A 24,516-nucleotide genomic window follows, 5' to 3' on the forward strand; every position below is an offset into this window, starting at 1 on the left:
CAGGTGTGGTGAGCCCTTCAAGCTCAGAATCCTGTCTCTATCCCCTCTGCCTCCAATTGCTCAAAATTCCATTTACAATCTCTATTTTACTGGCTTGTCCTTTGAAACATGAAGCTTTAATCAACTAGTCTTATTGATGTCGTATTAATTAAATCCACACCATAAATGACTGTCAAAATCATCACCTCCAGCACCCAAAATGCAATCTCTATATTCACAAATACCACCTGTGAGCATGATTTAATCTAGCTTGATCACAGACAAGCACAAAGTATTTTGATTTTTTTCCTTTCCTTCATCCTCCCTGGGAAGTTTTCTTGTCTCTGGATGATAGTCCGATCTCCCAAAGGCTTCAGAAGCACATGAAACTTCCAAAAGTTGTTTTCCTGCACCTTTGTTCACCAAGGTGCAGCCCCAACCAAGGCTTCTGATGTGTTGTCCTGTGGCTGGGCAGGGGAGAAAGTGAACCTTTGCCTTGGAGTGCTGCAGAGCTCAAGGACCATGAAATAACATGGAATGCCATATCAGGCTCTCAGATTATTTCTCTCCTCGCTTCCTGATTGCTACTTCTGATTAAGGAAGACAAAGCCAGACCAAAACACTGAAGTGCAAGCCAAATTCCATTAAGCTAGTTATAAAAATCATTTCATAGGTCCATCAGCCAATTCTGCTCATTATCACCCCATTTTACTGCCTCACCTGTGACTCACTCCTGATGCTGAGCCCATGAAGGACCTGGGTTCACTCTCAGCAACCACACCAATGCCCTGGCACACAGCATTCAAACCAAAGAAATTGATGACAAACTCATACAAATGATCAATCAGCTGGAACAGGAGAGAATGAAAATTAAAAATGGGGGTTTAGAGCAGCAGTGCCCATTTTTCCCCTACAGCTGACAATGAGAGGACTGACAAGCAGAGAGGCTGGCACTGGACTCTCTGACTCTCAGAGCTGTGCAGGGATGGGATCCCAGCAAGGAGGTTCCAGAATAGCAGCCTTGGCCACATGTCAGAGCAAGTCTGCAACTGTGGGACAAGACAGATCCCAAGTTATCAGCTCACCCACACGGATCTTTGCAGCTCCTCTGCACTTTGCCCCACAAAGACATTAGGAGCATTTATAAAAACATGCAAAAGCAATTACGGTAAAAATAAAAGCAAGGTTATAAACACAGTCTGGATGTCAAATTTGCCTCTTTTTCTATTTAGAGCTGGCATTTCAGCATGCAAAAAATTCTCACTCCCCCTCCAAAACGTGTGCTTGGGGCTATATAGCACATGCAAAATAAATTGCATTTATATTGGTATTTATATTCCCCTCTTCTCAGCCACACTGCCTTGCCTCTCTTGTTTAGTCAAATAGCCTGCCAGCTTCTCATCAAGAAGCAGAAATTGGTTTTCCATCTCCTAGGAGATAAACAAGGTTTCCCCCTTGCAGAGGGGAAGCCGAGCTGCTGAGTGCACAGTTTGAGAAGAGTCAGTGCCCAGAAAGGCTTTGCACCATTCCAGTGATGTCTCTGCCCTCTGTGATCCCAGTCACCACCCTGGACAGAGAAAAACCACTTTAAAAAGTAAGTTTATGCATTTTCAGGCAGTTTTCTTTCTGATTTTTAGTTAAACATAGACAACTCTGACTCATGGTGCTGCTGCCTTACAACTAAGGAATTTTATGTACTCTTGTCATACCAGAGGTTAGTAAAATGTGCTTTATACCTCTCCATGGTTTCCCCTTCTCAGTTCCCAAAAGAACTGAACTATAGGATCAGGCTTTCACACTTAGGCTGTACTAATTCAGGGAAAAAAGGTTACCACAGTCAACAAAGGCAGCATAAAACAATCTAAAATATCTTAACTACATGGCTGTGTAATGAATAGATAATATAGAAATTTTTGAAGTAATTTTTTTTAACAGTGGCGTTGTAAAACCAAGATGCTGTAGTTTTGCAGTTTTAAGCTGTGACTAAAGTTAAAGATTATGTATTTACAAAAAGCACATTTTAAAATGAATTCTTTTTCTGTGATGTCAAGCTGTAAGGCTACAGATACAATGTTAAAAAAAAAAATAAACCACCCAGGTGAAATATGCAACTAGCTTTCATTTTTACTTCAGAAATCAGACGTCACCACGACTGGGTTGACTTTTTGCCACGTTGTTGCTAGTTGTAAAATTACCTAATCAAAGAGGCAGACCTCCTCATGTTGAGACCAATTGTGCAATAGCCTGTGCGTGGTGTGGCCTTGCAGCAGATTTAGAGAACACAAAGGACCACTAGGAAGAGGGACAGTCTTTGGTCCTCCACCACCTCACACAGAGATGTCACCACTCCATGGCCACTGGCATGTTGGCCATTTTTCTGAAGCATCCTACAAGCAGCTATGATGTACAAGAATGAGATCTCCTTCCAGGGACACTCTGCTCATTCCCTTGCCCACAGCATGCATTTTTAAAGAGAGAGAAACCAATCAACCTAAATTCATGCTGCATTATTCACTGAGTAGCTACAGTCTCATCCAAAAATCCTAATTGTCTAATAATTCAAGTCACCTATATCAAACACAGCGCCAAAGGAATGACTAGAAAGCCAGAGGCTGCCTCACACACACACTAAATCTTGCTCTTAAGATGTCTAGAGAAGGCTTTTTTGAAACAAAGCAATAAATACTGGCTTCTTGCATAAACATGTGCAGTGCTCTCATGTGTACAGCCTCATATCTCACTGCTGTCTCAGGAGTGCTGCCTGTCAATCTTCCAGCATTTCAAATCTACTTTCCAGCCCTTGAGTTCTGACCATTAACGTGAAACTTGGCACATTCCAGCTAAACTACAAGCACTGTTAATTCCTCTAAGCGCAGACTGGCATCTTAGTGTATGGGAAAGCAAATGCAGGAAGGAAAAAGATAAAAAAAAAAAAGAGGGAGAGAAAAAGGCACAGCTGAGCATTTTTGATGTTGCTGTTGTACATCAGTAAGGAATCATCGACACCCCTTCTGCAGCAACAGGTTTGCAGACCTGCCAGGCAAACCTGGCTCTAGGTCCAGCCTCCACCATTACCTCCTGCTCTTGGATTATCCTGGGTTTAACACCTCTTAGCACTCCATACCAAAGGATGCTGACGTGAAGGAAAGAAGGGCACAGGACAAAATTACAGAGCAAAACCATGAAGGGTCTAGAGGGGAAACCATCCGAGGAGAGGCTGAGGTCACAGGGTTTGTTCAGCCTGGAGAAAAGGAGACTCAGCACAGTCCTCAGCATCCTCATGAGGGGAAGGAGAGGGGCAGGCACCGATCTCTGCCCTCTGGTGCCCAGTGACAGGGAGGGAATGGCCTGAAGCTGTGTCAGGGGAGGGTTAGGCTGGGTATTAGGAAAAGGTTCCTCATTCAGAGCGGGGCTGGGCACTCAACAGGCTCCCCAGGGAACCGGTCCCAGCACTAAGCCGGACAGAGCTCAAGGAGCATTTGGACCGCGCTCTCAGGCAGGGGTGTGACTCTTGGGGATGGTCCTGTGCAGGGGAACTCCACAACCCTTCCAACTCAGAACCTTCTAGGATTCAATTAACTGCCTCTCCCTAAGCCTTGAGCCCGTTCTTTGGTACGCTTGGGACTCGAGTCCTTCACGCAGCACGAATGTGTCAGAGCAATCTCAGCTGCTGCTGAAGTTGCACAGAACACACCACAAAGCAGAGCAAAAAGCTGAAGGCTTGCTCAGCAGCAACACAAGTTTCCAGGCTTGTCCACACAGATGAAGCAGAGAATCAGCCACGAGCTGGCCACAGGGCAAATGGAAAGGGTGAGGAAGTCCAGTATTTCCACTGACCACAATCACAAGCTTCCTTCATAAAGAAATGGTGATCAACCTGCTAAACCACCTACCCCCCATGACCTTCTTGGTCACCCTGCATGGTCCCACACCACCCCAAGAGCCCCAGGGAGGCTCCCAGTGGCTCCAGGAGGCTTTCTGGTTTATAATTAGTGAAAGAGCTCACAGCATCTGCAGGCAGGACAGGACCCTGAGCACACCAGCAGACCCTGAAGGTACTGTCAGACCAGAACCTGAGAACCTGTGGTCTACAGGACAGCAATGACATCAAACCTTGTATTGGCTGGTTGTCTCCACAACCAACAAGTCACTTTCAATCACCCAAATAGTCTGGGGACAGACTTTCTAGCAGAGCCTGCTGAGTTAGGACAGGGGGTGATGGTTTTAATCCGAGAGAGGGCCAGTTTAGATCACATATAAGGAAGATGGTTTTTTTCCACAGTGAGGGTGGGGAGGCCCTGGCACAGGCTGCCCAGAGAAGCTGTGGCTGCCCCATCCCTGGAAGTGTTCAACACCGGGTTGGACACGGCTTGGAGCAGCCTGGGATAGTGGAAGGTGTCCTGGCCCATGGCAGGAGGGCTGGACTAGATGGCCTTCATAGGTGCCTTCCAACCCAAACCACTCTCTGATTCCATTCTGTGACTCCAGCTCTGTGCCTCACCTGACCTTTACTCCACATCCACGTTACAATTGTGACTGGTTAAGCACAATTCAGCCTCTTGGTGCTCATCACCTCAGAGGAAGTCACTGTACCAGCAGCCTGGGCTGCTCTGAAGGCACAGAAAGTGGCAGGGCTGGGCACAAAGCAGTCTCTGTGCTGACTTGCTGTGAGCACTGAACCGCTCCTGACAGCAAAATGACTTTTACATGAACACACAGTACTCCACATTTTCACACAGGCATCTGTGCTCCAAATATTTTAGTGAGCATCCAGCTGTTCTCTCTGGACCCTACTCCAACCATATGCACTGTTTACCTTTCAAATTTTATTGCTCCAGGGGAAGAGAAACCAGACATCACCTCCTTCTCTAAATGCTGGTGTGCTGCCAAGCTCTCCTCCTGTCCACCGTTTGCACAGTCTGGGAGCTAACGTTTTCCACAAGCCCAATAACCTATTTTTTACAGCTAATCCAATACCTGGCATCAGGTCTCCAACTGAGAAGAGGATTGTCATGGGATTATTATTTTTTTTTGTTAGTTTACATACTAATTATAAATACAGAGGCTGAATTACAGCCTAGACAGAACCAAGGACCTGCCTCTGGGGGTGTAGGACACCAACCCCCGTGTCCTCATGGGTGTGTGACAAACGCTGAAATAAAGACAAAGCATTAATCTCTTTGTGACTGCTTCTGATGTGCAGCACTTCTGTTTAAGACTCTTTTAAGCCTTAAGCATTCCCATGTAAACAAAACCTCATGCCACTACAAAGTAAGCCTGTGCAATTGGAAATAAATGTTTATTTTGAAATAAAAAGAAGTCATCTGCATATATACAGACAAATCATAAGCCTTTGATCAACCCTACAAAGCATGTCTGCATATAACAAAAACTGTCAGGCTCATAACTTCCTCTGGAAAGGAAAATAATGTGATGTCCTACACCCTACTTGTTCACCAAGATTATTTATGCCGCTAAAGAACACTCTTTTGTTTATTCAGCAACAGAAATAAATCCAAACTAAAGATCTGTAGCTGTCAGTTAACAGGGCAAGTGCTTTACAAATGAAAGCAGAAACAAGGGTGGGATAACATGGGACACACTGCCAGTGCTGGCACTCTCAGAATGTCCCAAACTTACATCTCTCACTTTCCTAATCCATCATGAGTAAACAGGCAACCACAAAGATTACAGGCACCAGCAGAGGTTATCTGTCACCACTAAAGCTTCTCCCCTACCAATTAATGCTGCTTTAGCACCACCTCCTACCTTTGGGCTTGAATTCTACTCTAGAGCACTTGTAGTCCCCACCCCTTTCCCAATACACCATTCCAAACCCACAGAGCCATTGTGATCCTTGTTTGAAAGGTGCCACTGGAATTCAGGATTGGGGTGAAGTAATTTCCATAACAGGAGGACACAACGGGATGCTCTTGTACCACCTGATATCACAACAACAATATCTGTTTACACAAGTATTAAAGGGAGGATAAATTTAAATATCTGAAAGGCACATATTCTAAGAAATAATATTTAGAGTGGCCCCTGTCCATTGGAGCAGATAACGAGGATGAATAATTTACAGCTGCACTTTCGTGTCCGCTGCAGCCGAGGAGAGCAGCACCGAAAGGAGCTCGGGGAGATGCCAACATATCTGCGCACCAAGTGGAATAATCAGGAGCACTCCGAGCAAGAGTGGTCCACTAACCTGCTTTACTAGGTGACAAATGGAACAGGAAGCAGTGGGAGGACAAGGAATCAACAAAAAAGCCACCAAAACCCAGCATGCCCCCAGCGAGGTCAGAATTTCATGCTTTTGCTGTACTGTGCGTTCTGCCTCAGAGGAAAGCAGAGCTATGCTCGAGTTTAGCCTCTAAATCATCACAGATTCTTGCTAAAGGTATCTTAGGGTCAAAAAAGGGTGCCTGGTCTGGCACACTTGCATCCAGGCCTTCCTGCTGTGCCTCAGGGAGCTGGGAATGGTATCCTGGGAGCAGCATCCGCTCGTCCCCGTTGTTCTGGTAACAGTGAGCAGAACACAACAAACAGCTAACGAAGCAAACACGCTCCAAAGAATTCTCCAGAAAGCCAAGCAAGTCTCATCGTACAGCTGGGAATCCAGCATCATTTGATACCTCTTCCAGTGATGTGCACGGGATTGAATTAACAGACTGAACACTAATTTAGTGCAGATGTTGCTCAGGTGGAAGGATGGTGCAGGTTTCATCAGGGGATTGCCTTGTAAAAAGATGAGGAGCATCTGGAGGAATAACACTGGCATATAAAAACTGTCGTTACAAAGAAGACAGATGGATGAAAAAAATGTATCTTTGAACAGATTAGAGAAATCTATGTGTACAGCTAGGAACTGCCAGAAAAGACATGCTACAGTCTGGAATAACTCTCATGAAGCACAGGGAGCCACAGCACCTTGCAATTGTGTCAGGGGACAGCTATAAACAACCTCCTCCTACCATACAGCCTTGACAGGTTCTGCTTATCCACCTTTCCAAGGTTTTTTATTAAAATCACAGTCTATTTATTACCCAAAAATAGGAAAGAGCAGGTAGACATAGGTGTGATTCAATGTAGCACAGGGAGAAGGTTCACCATATATCCACAGAATAACCTGCACAATTTAGAGCCAAGACCCTCTTCTCAGCAGCACTTTGTCCACTCAAGTAGCACAAGCAACTATCCATTGCAAAACTCTTAAGAGTCATTCTGAAGTTAGGTTTGTTTACCCATCCACAAACAGAAAATAACTAAATACAAACCCAAAGAAAGCTGTTCATGATGGATGGCTCACCTATTACCACCTGCCTTGCCTATTATTTACAACATGCCTTGGTTAAGAGGGTAGCACTTTTTTTTTGTTGTTTTAAAGACCTTCCAAAGTGCTTTCAGCATTCTGCTAAGCAATAGGAAGCATTTCTGTCTATACACAAATTTTACTGACTGACATAGTAAGCAGCCTGCAGCAGAAATCTAAGAAATTCATTCACAAATGCCAGATCACACATCCAGCCAAGCAGAATAAGAACCAGGAACAGCCTCAGCTTTGCTGTACAAAACTCCCTTGTCTTCACAATCCAATATATTATCCAAAGATTAGCTCACAATTCATGCAAGGTAAATCAAAGCCAGCTCTGGAGCTCTGCAGCGTGTCTGTGATCAACGAGATCAATTAGCAAATGGATTTTAGTTAGACCAGTCTAAAATGAGATTACATTAGGCTCATACTGGGAGGCTGGGTTTCAGTAGCACAGCCCTGTAGCCTCTGTGCTAAGCTCAAAACAACACAGAAGTATCCATTGCAAAATCCATATTAAACTGGAAACATGCAGGCCAACAGCCAGCCCCTGACCACAGCTACTCCATTCCCTCCCAAAATGCAAGGAACTTGCTCCATGTCCTGTGACAGGGACTAGAGCAGTGTTCTGAGCAAGGTTTGTGTGCAGTCACGTACTAAACCCGGCCTAAAGTTCCTATGAACAAAGGCAGAAGGGCCTAAAAAAGAGAGGGATGTAAGCAACAGGGATGGAAAAAAGCTGTTGATTAATTTCCAGCACAAAAGGTGAAGGAATTAGTGTAACTGCTCTCCAGTTAAGGATAGGTCAGGCAGACAGATTTATATAGGAGTGGTTCAAAACAGTTTGGATTATATTCTCTACAGTACAGAGGAAAAGACCCAACCCCTCCAAAAATGGACAGAACATTGTACTATTGATGGAAACTGTCTTAAGCCATTGCTTTCCTTTTGTGGAGGCTTTTAAAGCAGCAGAGGAAGCAGAAGGACAGGTTAAAATTCTAACAGTGTTTAAAAGAACATAAATATACCATTTTAGTCTTCACCTCCTCTTGCTTTGCCAAATATGTTTACACACAAACATCAGAGCACATTGCAGAAAGAAATCAAAATGCTGAATTATAACACTTTACAACGAGCAACTCAAGCCCACCTTGAAATCCTAGATAAGCCTAGCCAAGCCCAGGAAGTCACATTCCAACATCAGACTACAAAGTTCCATTAGCACAGACACCATTTGCTCACACTGTCAATAACAAATCAATGGACAGAAGAGAGGGAATTAAAAAAAAAAAAAAGTCCTATAATTGCTCCAGTCTCCCAATAACATTAGTAAATTGATTTTCAATAACATTAGTAAGTTGTCCTTAAAAGTTACTATAGTCAGTTTGGCCTACACAGAAAAAAATCAGTTCCTCTTAGTCTTATGCTGTTGGGGAGAAAAGTTTGTGGGTGAGTTTTATGGAATTTTGCTACTTTAAAATAATAAAGCAAGACTTTGTCTTTGCCAGTGTATGTTGAGTTTTCCAAAGATAACCCAAAGATTTTGGATTCTAGGACCATAACCTTTAGAAACCTAGCTCCAGGACCTGTATTTTAGAGAATAGTGCGATTCTTTTAACAAAATTGACACAATGACTTGAGTGAGCTACTATGTGTCAGATTAAATATAAAAATTACACCTGCCTGAGCATTGCTTCCACAAAGTTTCCAGCTTGGAATGCACCTCTGGAGAGTTTAAGGACAGACTGCCTCATCCCACACACACTCTCTTAACCTATTAATTATTGCAGCTGTGGTTTTAAAATTCTAATTGAAGAACAGGTGGAGTTGAGTTGAGTTGAATTAAAAAAAAAAATCACATATTAACTACATCACACCTCATTTCGCAGTTCTAATCAACAAAAGGAAAGTAATTAATGGCCTAACATTTAGAGTGACCAGCATTACTGATGTTAGACAACTGACTACACCAGGAGCAGCACTTTTTCTCCTGCTCTGTAAATATACAAGAAGCCCAGAGCCATGTTCGGAAATCAGTAAAATTTACTCTGCAATAGAAGTGAAAATAATAAAGGAAAAGAGGTTATAAAGCAGTTGGAAATCCACATGAAGGGCAAGAAAATAAGGAGTAAAGCAACACAGAGGCTTCAGTACTTTAAAGACAACAAAAGGAAGAAGGATACAGGAAGTAAAAGGCTCTATTAAGAAATTTTGCACAGATCATCACTTAATTAAACAAGCCATTTAACATTCAGTGAGCTTAAAACCAAACACCTTACTAGAATAATCTAGAGCAGTCAGAGGCAATAAACACATGCAAACAAGAAAATATACTCATGTCCCCATGGGAGAGGCAGCACAGCAATCAGGGAGGACACAGAACAAAAGGATGAGACTCTTCCAGCTCAAATCACCAGTAACAAACCAGGAACCAGTGTCTCTCCAGCACAGCTATCTCCCAGAGTGGCAGGCTCTCACAGGAAAACAAAGCTCTATTCTCAAGCAATGAAGAAAATACTTCAACCACTGAATGACCTTATAAGCAAGAGGAATCCAGCTGTTGCTGTCTCAAACTGTACAAAGACATTTGTTGTCCCGAGGAAAGAGGACAAAGAGTCCTAACAATCAAATATAGCATGCAGGCTGTGAAAAGCCAGGCATTTGCCCATCAGGATATTAAGTTTACCAATTTAGGAGGACTGAGGACAGAAAAGTAGCAGGACTACATGTCCAGCACCCAGTGCCAAGAAAAACACAACTGTGGGTTACAATTTGCTTACCTTCTATAGAAGGGGCCTGGTCCACTGCTGCATATAGCATCTCTTTCAAAGCCTGCAGGGGAGAGGCAGAGAACAAGGAACACAATTAGTATTAAAAGAGGAAAAAAAAAATTACACTGTTTTGATATGCCTGTTTGAAAACAAAAGCAATTAAAGCCCTTTTATCCTGCAGACTGGCACAGAAAGCTATAGTACATGATGTCAAGGCTATCACACGTATTTCTGCTCGCAAGTGAAACAGGTTCATGTTTACTGACTGCTTTGTCTAAAGCCTGTTATCTTCCTAATCTATAAAATTTATTCCAAGTGTACATTTCAACATCTTCCTTCGGAAAAATGTTTCTCAGTTGGTAGGATGCTAAAGGTTTTATGTAAAAAAAAAAAAAAAAAAAGAAGAAATAACAAAACCTGAAGTGTTGCGTGACACGGAGAAGTTTGTCAAGGCAAATGGAGGAAAAGCAGCCTCAGGGATTTCTCATCACTGTTATACAGGATCACAAAAATACACATACATTCTAAAAGCTGAAGACAACATGATGAAGGAGATTAGCGAACCAAGGGTGATGGCCTTCTCTAGAGGTGGGAACTGAAGGGCAACATTAACACCAGCCAGACTTAATTAATTAATCAGGTTTCAGGTCCTGGAGGCACCATGAGCTGCCTTGAAGGCCTCTTCCCAGGCAGTTGTGAAGGTGCTGGTTACTCCAGGCACAGGTTAAAGACTTGCTTACTCACATCCACATAAACTGAATTCACACCAAAGACTGAAGGAATGAGGCGAGCTCAGGGGAGGGTCACAATGATGATCACAGGGTGGGAGCACCTCTGCTATGGAGACAAGGTGAGAGAGCTGGGGGTGTTCAGCTGGAGAATAGAAGGCTCCAGGGAGCCCTTAGAGCCCCTTCCAGTGCCTAAAGGGGTTCCAAGAGAACTAGGGAACATTTGGACAATGGCCAGGAATAACAGGACAAGAGGGAATGGATTCAAACTGACAGAGGGCAGGTTGGAGTAAAATATTAGGGAAAAAATCTTTACTGTGAGAGTGGTAAGGCCCTGGCACAGGTTGTCCAGAGAAGCTGTGGCTGCCCCATCCCTGGAAGTGTCCAAGGTCAGGTAGGATTGAGCTTGGAACAGCCTGGTCTAGCAGAAAATGTCCCTGCCCAGGGCAAGGAGTTGGGACAAGAGGATCTTAAATGTCCTTTCCAACCCAAAACATTCTAGGACTTAATGAATAACCTTAGCCATAATCTTGGAACTAAAAGCCACAGGGAAGGACCCATTCCCACTGCAAAGTGATTTGCTTATACACACCTCACGTCTTAATGCCCATACTGAACGTGAGTACCCTCCTCCAACACCACAAAAAATTGACTTTATTCCTTCATTTTTGAGCCCACAGAAATCTAACACAAAAAAAAGTAATTCAGGTCTTCTTAGTTCCTATCTATTCTGCCTGATTCTCAACATACCCCGTACTTCCACAATCCTGAAAGATAGCAGAAGCAGAGGTGTGTGTCACAGTGCCCCAGGATAAAACCTCCCAGGTTAAATGACAAATCCCCCGATACCCTGGAGGTAAAAACCATCAGCTCAGCAGCAGGGAACTGAATGCTGTTGTAACACATTGGGTAAACACAAGGTCTAAAGGACAAGTCTGTTTATCACAAGATACCCAAGGTGGCTGCTTACACCGGCAGCTCTGGCATCTCTCAAAGGTCTGGCTCCTGAGTCCACAGAGGTCTCAGCAAAGGTCACTTGCATAATTGTTTTCCCAAGTGAGCCACTGCTGGATGATCCTCATGGCAGCAGCACAGCTCTCCTCTGCTCTTGGAGCTTTTCTAAAATTCCTCGGGCGCGCTGGCCACTTCAGTCCCTTCCCTCCATGACTCACTGGTCAGCTGCACATGATCTGCCTCTGCACACCAAGTAGCCAAAAAAATCTTCCTCCTTTTCCATCCCAGTCATCATCCTCACCTACCTGTAACTTCTTCCATGAACCACAACGTGACACAGGATAAACAAACCAGAAGAGACAGCACATTGAAAGTCACTGTAGTAACAACTCATCTCTTAACCCACCCAGAGGTAAACCCAGTGTAACTCCTATCTCTGGTTTTATCTGTCATTTTTAAAAAAAACAAATTACAAAGGACAACATTGACAGTCCTGCACTAAACAATCTTGAAAGCTGAAGGTGTCAGTCGTGCCACAGACCTCTCCCCATGCAGACTGACATAGTACAATCTGGCAGCTGCAGGGCAGCAGATTTTGTTACCTCTTTCCTGACCTATATAAGTAAACCAATAACCTGAAAGTGAAAGACTCAGTGCTCCTTCACACCTAAACTATTTAGTCCTCTAGATTACAGAATTTTAGAACCAATTGTTTACAAAAGTTATCCATCACTGTCAATGTGAAACACTTAAGAATTACTCTTTGTGCCCTCAAACTAAACAAAATGGGTTATTTCCCTGCTTTAGGTTGTGCCAGTGCTACACCTTGCACCATCAGTCAACTTGTGTAAATACATATGAGAACAAAAAAAAGAAAAAAGGCAAAAAGAAAACACTTGAAAATGCAACCACTAGACCTTAACAGCGAACAAATCAAGGACAAAAACCTCAAAACGCACAAAAAAAAACCCCACTCTTTTAAAGGAGTCTTTCAAACCACTTAAGCTCCTCAGCTAACAACCCGAAGGACAAATAGTGAAATAGCACAACAGATTTGTGTCAGGAGGTGGCAAGCCTGGGTGTGAACTGCCTATCATGAAGCTGGGTTTGACAGCAGAATTGGCCACCTCCCAAAAACTGAAAGCCTGTTTCTGCAAGAGACACTCTGAAGGCAAGCAGGCAACCTCAGCTATCCTCCCCCCCTCCCACTTCCTGCTGCAGGTGGTGTCTGGGAGAAATGATGCCTAAAACTTAGCAACCTGTTTCTCTTCTGCAACAGCAAAAGGACTTAAAACCTGGGGTTTTAAGGACTTAAAACCTTAAAAAAAGGGAAGGGAGGTCACCTGCTCACACCTTTACCCAACTCTCCCATGAACTTTGCACCTGTAATAATTGTTCTGCTCCTCCCTCCACAGCTGTTGTGATTTCAAAGGTATTATGCACTTTTCCTATAAAAATGCCATCAGACTTCTGCAGAGAAACAATTTCAGGCCAGATTAAATGCAACCAAACAGCCATTTGGCAACTGGACAAGTGAGTTGTACAGTTCCATCAGCTGGATGCGCAGACACACATTTACATTTAGAAGTCTGAGCAATGCTCTCCTCCTGAAAGCAACCCAGAGAGGGACACGAGAGCAAAGGAACCCAGGAGGGTTTGTGGATAAACAAAGGACTAACAACCCCAACATTTCCCTGCATCAAAAATGAGCATTATATGCAGCAGAGCACACTCTCAGCCAAAAATAAATAAATAAATAAATAAAGCATCGGCTGAAATTCTTGCAAGAGTTACCTGAATTTGTTCAGTACTATGTGGAAATGAGAATTCAGTCATCTGACACAAAAAGTTGGGATTGTGCTTGTTTTCATGTTTTTCCTGTTTTCCTATTTTTTCCATTTTCATATTTTTCCAAAGGAACTGAGGGGTAAATGAGTGCCCCAAAACTTTCAAGGCAAAATGTACACTGAAGCAGTGCATATCACAGCTGTAGTTTAACAGGCTAGGAAAATGTGACTCACTTTACAGAAGAAAATGCACTGCCAGACCCCCTAAAACAAGGTGAGCAAAGCCCTTCACTGCTGCAGCCAGGGTGAGGCACATCCACATCATTTCATGCAATCTTTAGAATGGAAATTTGGAATGGAAAGCCAAATCAAGTCCATCATGGTTTAAAGCTCCACGTTATTGCTGGCTCAGTCCTGGTAAATGTCTTTGGGAAAAGCTGAATGAAACAGAATAGCATTCACTGCAATTTTCCCTCTTTTCTGTGAGCCAAGTGCTCCGTCTCAAAGAGCTCTGACATACAGTAATGGTCACTGCAGAGCTTTTTCTGAAAGAAAATAAGAATCTAAGTCACACCTACCAAAATATATCTTACTTTTGCCTGTTTAAAGAAAATGAATGGGTTTTTTTTCTCTCCCTAAAGCTCTCATCCTGACTACCAGCCCTAAGCTCAGGCAACTTCCATACTTCCTACAAGCACACTGAGAATATTTAAACTGATTGTTTTTGGAGGGAAAGAGCATGTGGATGGTAAGAAGTTTTGAGGAGTGTCAGTTGGTTAAGACCACCTGAAAGTGAAACTACAGTTTTAGGTATTGAAAACACACCAATCCCATTCCTCTTTCTGAGGTTATCACCAACAGATTACACCTAGTCTGACAGGCAAAGCTTGCTCCAAATCCCATCGAAGGATCTCACAGGTTACCTGGGTCCTGCCAGACTCCAGGAATCACCTGCTCCCCAGTGCAAACAACTACAAACACCAGAGTGGAAAATAAAGATGGGGGCGTGTAAGCTTTATGATACAGAACGACTCAGAGACAGCAATTTCTGCATCATCTTTTAGTCCTCTCGTGGGGAACAGCTTCAAACTGAAAGAGAGATCAGATATTAGGCAAAAAATCTTCCCTAAGGGTAGTGAGGCCCTGGCAAAGGTTGCCCAGAGAAGCTGTGGCTGTCCCATGCCTGGGAGTGTCCAAGGCCAGGCTGGATGGGGCTTGGAACAAGCTGGGACAGTGGAAGCTGTCCCTGCCCATGGCAGGGGATGGGACAAGATGATCTTTAAGGTCCCTTCCAACCCAAAGCATTCCAGAATTCTGTGATCTTGAACGTGACATCCTGGAAACACTAAGAATCTTTTCAGAGTTAAAAACCTACCCAAGAAGATCTCTGACTCTGAGGGGGTGGTTCCTCAGATAATTAAGAAGGAAACTATATAAACTGTGAGGAGAAGAAACATTATAACACTATTAAATATAGAAAAAATGTTTTAAAATGTTACTGTGACACCTTCTGTAAGCAGCACTGCACAAAAGTAACACAGGCAAAGTTTAACCTCACAGTTGCTAATCAGCACCTGGGAATTTTTTCTGGACAAAGGAGGGCTGGGTATTTTTTGCCTCAGGTATCATCAACAAGTAAATGGAGGTGGTGCTGGGCTTTTATGCACTGCACCGAGACGACCACCAGTTACTGAATAATAAATGCCAGGCTATTCCATCACTGTAATATGCATGAGCAGGAGGCTGACTCACATGCAGGCAGCTGCAACAAGGCAAACAAAGAGTTTGGAAGTTATGCTGAAAGGGAAGGTGAGGTTGGTGTTTTCCTGCACTCCACATTAAGCTGTCTATCCAAGAAAGAGATTACTTGTGATTAGAAAGTGTTACAACTTGAAGGAAGTTTTTACTGAAATCTACATCTTAAACTGGGCTGGAGGAAGGGAGAATGACATAATCATAGTGCCCTAGTTAAAACAGCTGAAAATTAACCTCCCATAATGAAAACAGTGGCCGACGAGCAGCAGAGCTCCTGACACATTAATCAAGGTGTCGTAGTTCACTGGGTCTCCTTCCCCTCTCTGCACAGCTGTTTGCTCAGCGTGCAGCCAGATCTTTCACCCTTTTATTTCCCCCTCGCCTTCCTCTCCAACACACTTCCAAAGCTGCTCTTAGGAAGACATCCAAGTTTTCTGTTTTCAGGAAGAGAAGACAACTCTCACAGGGATAACCCAGTAGAGACACGATGCAGAACTAAGCTGGCCCTTTATTTTATCAAGACAATGGTTTTCCTCCTCCTCAAAGACTGATGGCATTATCTGGCCATCTAGCTCTCCACATAATTCAAGGAGATCACAATATCGTTGTAAAGTCAAATCCAACTGCAGTTTTTATTGAAACATCCGCTCCTCTGCAGTCAGGTAAAGGAAAACAAAGGAAGAGTGAAAAGGGTAGATATAAACTTCTCAAGCTCGACATTATAACAAAGCAAGCTAAGATAAATGTGGCTTTCCTTGCAAATGCAGACAGATTAATACAGATAGCATAAATGAATTGCTATTATAGTCCTAGGGAGAAAATACAGGCCCTCAAACAATAACAAATGTTGCGTGGTTTTAAGCGAGTCAAGCAGTCAAGAAGTTTTGGTGATCACGGCTGTCCTATAATCAGCTTGCCGTTGTCTAGATTTAATTATTACTTGTGGAAAAGACATTGCTGGCACCTGCCACTTTTACTGCTGACACTGAAATAGGAAATGGTTTTACTGCAAATAACCACCTCCAGCTCCGTCCAGCTCCAACCGAGCCCAGAATCGGTGTGATAAATCTGAAACGAAGCAATCAGCATGACCTTTAGCAGGCAGGCGTGATAAAGCCCGAAAAAGCTGTGTTCTGCAGATAATTCACGATTAATGCAGCAGAACTTGGTGCAAACAGTGCTCATAAACGCCCCGACTGGAGTGTGAAACAGCGAGCTGCAGAGCCTTACTTAAAAACCATCATAAAACGGGAGTCAATGGGGGTTTGCTGCCTCCCTTGTTTTGGGGGGCTCGGGGAGTTGATGGGGGTTTGGAGCCCTGCACTGGGGGGCTCGGGGGAGCCCAGAGCGGTGCCGGCGGCCCCCGGCAGGGCAGGGAGGGCGCCGGGAGCTGCCCAGCCCAGCGGGATCGCCCTTGGGAGGCCGGGAGCTCTCAAAGTCACCGCTCCTCCGGGAACCGGCGCTGGTGCTGAACCCCCGCCGGGGCTGGGGGTGCCCGGTGCCGAGCGTGTGCCCCGACCTCTGTCCCCCGGCAAGAGCTTACAGGCGGCAATTAATTCCTTAATTAACGAACCGGACAGCCGAGCGGTGCCCGGCGCCGCAGCCTCCCCGCCGCGGCGGACACACACACGCCGCCTCTCCATCCGCACCGCCCCGCGGCACGGCGGGCACCGGGAGGCGCGGGGGGCCGGGGCCGGTGCCCGCAGCCCTGCCCGGGGCCGGGGCCGTACCTCATACTGGATGTACTGCTTCCGCCACTCGGGGGTGATGTGCGCCGCGAGGTGCTCGGCGAACTTCATCCTGCCGCCGCCGGCGGGCCGGGGCCGCGCTCGCTCCGCGCCCGCAGAGCCGCCTCGGCGGCGCCTGGCTGCGAACGGGCGTCGGTAGTGGGGGGCGGGGGGGGTCCGCCGCCACCGCACATGGGCCCCCGCCCGCCCGCCCCGCCACTCCTCGGCCCGCCTCGGGCCTCCTCAGCGCCGCCCCGCCGCTGCCGCCGCCTCCTCGGCCGCCGCCGCCGCCATGTTCGCCGCCGCCTCCCGCCGTCACCGCCCGCAGCCAACCGGCACCGGCACCGCGCGTCCCCGGCACCGCCGCCCGCCCACCGCCGCGGGGCGGGGCCTGCGCCCGGCGCCGCCCCGGGCCCGCCCGCCCTCGGCACCGCCGCACCGCCGCCCCGGGGCGGGGCCCCCGCCCGGCTTCGCCCCGGCTCCGCCCCGGCACCGCCCCGGATCCGCCCCGGCATCGCCCCGGCACCGCCCCGGCACCGCCCCGGCACCGCCCCGGATCCGCCCCGGCACCGCCCCGGCACCGCCCCGGATCCGCCCCGGCACCGCCCCGCGAGGGGGCGCCGTTCCCGCGCTCGCCGCCGGGGGGCGCCGCGTCTCGCGCGCGTTTGGGGTCGGGTTCGGGGCGCGGGAGCGTCACCCGCGACCCCCGGGATGGCCGGGACAGCCCCCGGGAGTGCGGGGCTGTCCGGGGAGAGATGGGGACGGGAACGGGAACGGGAATGGGGAAATGGGAATGGGAATGGGGATGGGAATGGGGATGGGAATGGGAACGGGAACGGGAATGGGGAAATGGGAATGGGAATGGGGATGGGAATGGGGATGGGAATGGGAATGGGAACGGGAATGGGAATGGGAATGGGAATGGGGAGAGGGATGGGAATGGGGATGGGAATGGGAATGGGAATGGGAATGGGAATGGGGAGGGGGATGGGAATGGGAATGGGGATGGGGATGGGGATGGGGATGGGGATGGGGAGGGGAATGGGGATGGGGATGGGGATGGGAATGGGAATGGGAATGGGGATGGGGATGGGGATGGGGAGGGGAATGGAATGGGGACAGGAACGGGAATGGGAATGGGGACGGGAATGGGAATGGGGACGGGAATAGGAACGGGAATGGGAAAGGGGATGGGAACAGGAATGGGGATGGGAATGGGGATGGGAATGGGAATGGGATGGGAATGGGAATGGGGATGGGATGGGAATGGGGATGGGGATGGGAATGGGAATGGGAATGGGAATGGGGAGGGGGATGGGAAAGGGGACAGGAACGGGAATGGGAATGGGGACAGGGATGAGAACGGGAATAGGATGGGGACGGGGAGGGGGAGGGGAATGGAATGGGGACAGGAACGGGAATGGGAATGGGGACGGGAATAGGAACGGGAATGGGAATGGGGATGGGAACAGGAATGGGAATGGGGATGAGAATGGGAATGTGAATGGGGATGGGAATAGGGGTGGGACAGGATGGGGATGGGAAAGGGAATGGGAATGGGATGGGTATGAGAGTGGGGATGGGGATGAGATGGGAAGGGAATGGGATGGGATGAGAATGGGATTGGGAAGGGAGTAGGATGGGGTGAGATTGGCATATGGTGGGATGTGGATGGGATGTGATGGAAAGGGAATGGGGTGGAAATGAGGTGAAATAGGAAGGGTGTGGGAAGGGAGAAGTGTAGCAGGGAGAGTACTGCGCATGGGGGAAAAGAAGTTGCAGGATGGGGAGGGATCAAGGAAAGGAAACACAGAGAACAGGGATGAAGATGGGGAAAAGAGTCGGAGAAAGTGCAGGAAAGAATAAGTGTAAGGATTGAGGGAGGAGGGAAGCTGGTCTGACAGGCCACAAAAGACCAGCAGAAAAGGGAAAGAAACATAAGAGGGGAAATGAAAGGGGTGGAGGGGAAAGGGAAAATTTTCCAAAAGTTGCATGATCTCCACCGCCTTTGCCCTTGTAGTGCCTATCAGTGCTGGGCTGGGGCAGGGGGAGCAGGGACTCCAGGGCAGCTCTTGGAGCAAACCCACCTGCACAGGGCCATGTCTGCCCTGGAACAGACACCCCTGGGGCTGGGGATTTGGTACCCACTGGATCATGGCCTGAGGGACCAAACTGGAGCCACTCGGAAGGTGGCTGCAACCCTTGATTATCCCAAAGATTCTCAGTGGCCCTAACCCTGCCCCTCCCCAGCTGCTTATTTTTGGGGTTTACCTCATTTGGGATTAATTTGCTTTCCTTCAAGCCTCCCAACCTTTGGTGTGGCAGTTTTCAGCTTTTTCCCACCCTCGCAGGGCCGATCCCATCCCCTGGACACCACAAGGTCCCTCCCCAGCAGCAGCTGCGGGAGCATCCCTCCCCCTGACACCCGCAGAGCTCGTTTGCTGCACAGATTTATGGGGGTCCTGTGGCAGGCCCGGGGATCCGTGATTTGCGAGGGCTGAGATTGGCCTGGCGCTCGCTGATACCATCTCTTAATTAAGTTTGCAGCGAACCCTTTAACGAGCAGAGCTGTCGTGCCCTTGGCGCGACGCTCCGCGCTCAGCAAGCCTGCCCGGCGCTGGCCCCGCACGGCTGGCACAGCTTGACTTACATTTCGCAGGTCAGCGGCTTTTCAGTGCCTCACCTTGGCACGCATCGCTGTGCCCGATAACATCACCCCCGGGCTGAGCCTGCTCCAGCCGCCAGGAGCTGCGATGTCACAGCCCCGGCCCTTTGAATGCTGTCGGGCTCCCGGAGATAATTTGCAGCAGGGGGGGCGGGAAAGAGGATTAAGAAATAAATATTCTCTTTGTTATTGGCGGGGGGCATTGCCTGGAATACGTACTGGGGTGTATAATAAATTAATGTTTTCTGATACGACAGCTGGCAAATTTCGTGATGGAAAATAACCAGTGATTCCCCCCCCTCCCCTTTATTTATTTTATATCAATAAGTGCTATTTTTTTATCATTAAACGAAGACAGATGGTAACAGGGGAGGCAGAGCAGAGGCTGGGTTCTTTGCTCACCATTGCCCAGTAGAAACAGCTCCATTCAAATATCTGACTGGCAAATCCCTGCCTCCCGTTATCAGACACCCCTTGGGACCACACTTAGCATCCTCGTGTTTCACTGCTCTGCTGGGACTTGGGGCTTTCCAACTCCTCTAAAGGTTTCAAAACTCGCAGCTCTGCACATCCAGGCGTGGGGGAGGAATGCAGGAAGGGAGAGAGGGCAAGGAGAAGCCTTAAATGAAAGAGAAAAGGCCACCACTATTCCCTGCCTCTACTGCCTTCTGCCCACGGCTGGTGGAGGGCAGGCAGGGGGAATCCAGGCAGCACTCAGGGGGAATGCTGGTCCCAAAAATCCTAGTCTTGGGTCTGGATCTCTGTCCCCACAGCCCAAGCTTGGGTCCCAGTCTCTGTACCTTAGGTCTGGATCTCACTCCCCATACCTCCCTTGCGCAAGGCTGCCACATTTTCCTCATCTCTCTCTCTCTTTTTTTTCCAGGAAAGAGTTTGCATTGTGATTTCCCCCATGCTGTTGTAGTTAGGGAAAAAAAAATCATAGAAGCAATGTTATTTGCATTTTAAAACCAAGCAAGGAGTGGGCTTTCCGCCAGTGCAGTCTGGCACTTGCTTTGTTGGGAGCATATAGAATAATTTATAAATAGCATGGTGGGATTTTTTTAAAATATATAATTATACTTTTAAAGCTTCTGCATCACTGGGGAAAAGGAGTCTTCAAAAAAGGCTTTAGAAAAAAGAGTCTTCCCGAGGGAAAATTTGCTTTACTGACATTCATAAAATCACAAAGAGGAGGGTTTTCCATCACAGGAGACAATGCAGGAAACCCATGGACCTCCTCCTACCTTCTCCCCAGGCAAAAGGATTTTAAGATGCCTGGATATTTAGGGGTTCAGTTTGGCATGGGAGGAAATGTTTTAAGAGCACAACCTTCCCTGGCCTCATGAGCAGAGCGGGATTTGCTGAGCCTGGACCGTGGGGTCAGGGGGATTGGTGTGATTTACAAAATTCCCTAAATTCCCTTGTCATTCAACATCAGTGGGATCTGGGAAGATAAAGTCAACTCTCCACTAAAAACAGAAGAAATAATGCCCAGTCCCAGGGTTTTGGGAGCAGCAGCACGTCCCAGCCTTGGTGCAGAGGCAGGGGAGGCATCAGGATAGGCAAAGGCTGCTCTTTGCATCCTTCATTGCCCTGCCCTGCCCTGCCCTACCCTGCCCCACCCATGTGGGGATTCCCACTCCAGAGGGATGAATGACCCAGAGGCTTCACTGCCACTGCTTGGCAAGGAAGACTGGGAATAAGTAAATACAGATGTAAAAGCAAGTTGGGAGCAAGCTTGGTGTGGAACAACACGGGAATTGAGTAAATCACACCAAGAGAGGCTGCCCTGACTTCCAGGATCAATAGAGCATCAGCCCTGGCCTTGGGCACCTCCAGCCCCGAGCCCTCCCCATTACCAGCTCCACCGATGGCTGTCTTGAGGAACAGGGTCGATATATCAGATTTCCCAGTGTAAAAATGCACAAATCGCCCGGCAGCCTGAGCTGGAGCTATTGATTTTTCTCATATTTCCTCTCCCTGGAGCATGAGGGTGTGATGATGAGCACCAGGAGCTGGGAGGTCCCAGGCTCCAGGGAAGAGGCAGTGCACAAGGTCAGACGGGGAGCAGCCCAATCCACTGGGAGATGTCAGGGTGTTTATGCAGCCAGCTTAGCTGCCTGCAGGAAGTTCTTTAAAGCCAGGAGAAACAGTGGCTTCCAGGACATAATAATGCAGTGGATTGACCGGATTCCAGTGGCAGGGATGTTGGTATTCATCCATCTTCTTCCACACACTGCCTTGGCAGCTCCTGCAGATTTTCCAAGGTGGGTAAGATGATGTTTCAGGGTGAGACCTGCCAGGAGGGGCTGTGCCTTCCTCCACCTCAGATGCAGCAGGGTCAATTTACCCACTGGCTGAATTTGATCCTTTGGGACTTGAGTCCATCTCAGATGTGGATTCAGGACTCGAAATTCCCAACATGGATAAGGCAGCTCGTGCAGACATGCGTCTGTGGGCAGTAACCATGCCCTGCTGAGCTTGCATCTCATCAAGACAGGATTTTTCCCATGCATGGCTCATCCAGTGCCTACACACCTGAGGTTAAAAGTCCCAACGTGGGGCAACAACATCGCCTGACTGGAAGCCCATCTGCAGGTTTGGTTGCTGCTGGAACACTCAGGTTTGCAGACAGAGGGGGAAAGAAGCAGCTCCCTTTTCCCAGGAGTGTGCCCTGCGCTGGGAGCAGAGCTGCCTCTGCACCGGGTGACCTTTCCCGGCTGACTCCCGGCCACGGGCGGGCGGCAGCTCCGGGCGGCTCACACGTGTCCCCTCCGCAGCACCCTGCCTGGAAACCCGGCCAGGGAGTCTGAAATCACCCATCCTCCCCGGAGGTTCAGTGCCCCTGCCGTGGGGCTTCCCGGAGCGCAGCGAGCCCCCGCGCCGCAGAGGGATGAGCCCCTGGGAGCTGTGCCGGCGCTGGCTGGGCTGGGGACTCGCTGTGCTGCCTCAGGCCGGCAGCAGATGGGGGGTTTCACGCCCTTCCCTGGTGTGTAAGTGATTGCTCCTGGATGCTTTCCAACCCACATATATGTGCCTGCTTTAATTTATGCACGCTTGCTTTGTGTGAGAAGACAGCAGCTGACCAGTGGTTAAGAAAGCTGAACACACTGAAAAGGTCTAAAATTAGAGAAGAAATAAGAGCTGCTTCCTTCAACCCCGGGGCTGCCTGGGCTGCTTCCAGGAGAGCCTGGGCAGCACCTCCAACCTCCCTGATCCAGCTTTGGGACTGCTGCACTACTAAATCCCCCACTGAAGCTGAAGGGAGCCTGTACCCCCTGCACCTCACCGTGTCCATAGATTGCCCCACCGTGCTCTGGGGCAGCACAGACCCTTATCCCTTTGGGATGTTTTCCAGGGGACAGGGGCTGGTATAGTGCCAGGTGGCCTTGGGACCGTTCCTGTCCTGTTTTCACCAATCTCACCTGCCTTGTTAAACACACCCCTGCCTCCCTGACCGCTGGCCCTTTCCCAGGGGAATGCATCACATGAGGGGAGTGAAGGAAACCCACCAAACAGCAGGAAGGGAGGTGACCTGGGACAAGAAACAGCATCCATGGAGCTGCTGCTGCTGGGTCACACAGCCAATGCCACAGTCACACCACAGTCACAGCAGGCTGTGCTGGAAACACGAGATATTGGCACTTCTTGGTGCATCGATGCTGCAGGCACCAAGCTGCCACAAGCACAACTAAAAATCTGGGGGAACTCCTCTTTCCTGTGCCACCCCTGTGACACAGTCAAGGACTGGCATCATGCCATGTGAGAGGTCCTGCTGGGAAGAGCAGCCCATGCCCATGTGTGACACCATGAGCTGGTACATGCTGGAGGATGTGTCACTGCAACTCTCTGCACTAAACTTGTGTCCCTTATCCAGCATGTCAATAATGGCAACAAAAACTGAGTGCCAGAGAGCTTGAGGTGTGTGGTAATAGCTGTGGCAGACTTCTAAAGCTGGCTGGACCTCCTAGGAGTTTTTGGAAATCCTGACATAACTTTGTGGGCTTTTTAACAACCTCTGGACCTTATCAAAGTGCACAAAAGGCCACAGGCTTCCTATTTGCAAGGGCTGTGGTCAGAGGTTATAGCCAGGTGGGAGTAAATCTCTTCTCCTCTGTGACAGGACTGGAGGAAACGGCCTCAGGTTGCTCCAGAGGAGATTTAGATTGGATATTAAGAAAAATTTCTTTACTGACATGGTGCTCAAGCACTGGAACAGGCAAACCAGGGCAGGTAGAATCCAGGTACCTAGAAGTGTTCAAAAAAAATGTGGTTGTGATGCTTAGGAACATGTTCTGTGGTGAACAAGGCAGTCCTGAGTTAAAGGCTGGACTCAGTGGTCTTAGAGGTTTTTCCAACCTGAATAATCCTGTGGTTTTAGGGAAAGAACAGCTGCTCCTGCCAAACCTGGCTTGACCCTGCCTAGCTTGAGTCCTGAGTCAAGAGAATCCTTAGGGTCTCAGCTCCTGCTGATGTCCCCAGTGGGTTGCAGGTGCCAGACATTGTGCTCCAGTCAGCTGGGACATCTCCTGGGACAGCATTAGGTTGGCTGTTCCTCCCTGGAGGGTCTCATTTGGCCTGGAGAAGGAACCACATACCTCAGGATCATTCCCTTATGCACCAGGGCTGAGTGTGAACCATCCACACGTACCATAGCATGCAGCTCCAGGTCCTGCAGCCTCAGGACAGATGTCAGATCAGAAAGAATCATTAAAGCAAGTGGGGAATGTGTCCCAGAGGTCCTTGTGCCATCAGGGCAGAGAGAGAGGGCAGCACATCAGGTGGGTTCTCATCCCAGCTCTGGATGAGTCCATGCTGGGAGCTCCATGCTCTGCTGG

At 48.1% G+C, this 24,516-nt stretch overlaps 1 protein-coding gene across 2 annotated transcripts in view; it reads right to left on the reverse strand.

Moving 5' to 3' along the window:
• The window catches only part of XPR1 (xenotropic and polytropic retrovirus receptor 1), a 107,633-nt gene extending 90,391 nt beyond the window's left edge, over positions 1 to 17,242 (reverse strand). Inside the window, exons 1-2 of one of the 2 annotated variants that reach the window (XM_068199390.1) lie at positions 17,017 to 17,242; positions 10,072 to 10,123 (exon numbers count right to left, since the gene is read on the reverse strand). In XM_068199390.1, the coding sequence (XP_068055491.1) occupies positions 10,072 to 10,123; positions 17,017 to 17,085 (121 nt within the window). In that variant the 5' untranslated portion in view covers positions 17,086 to 17,242. The remainder of the gene's footprint in view (positions 1 to 10,071; positions 10,124 to 17,016) is intronic. The other variant, XM_068199389.1, reaches the window with a different exon arrangement.
• Positions 17,243 to 24,516: the final 7,274 nt, after the last annotated feature.

The sequence above is a fragment of the Anomalospiza imberbis genome, chromosome 9, assembly GCF_031753505.1.
Source record: "Anomalospiza imberbis isolate Cuckoo-Finch-1a 21T00152 chromosome 9, ASM3175350v1, whole genome shotgun sequence".
Taxonomy (NCBI): domain Eukaryota; kingdom Metazoa; phylum Chordata; class Aves; order Passeriformes; family Viduidae; genus Anomalospiza; species Anomalospiza imberbis.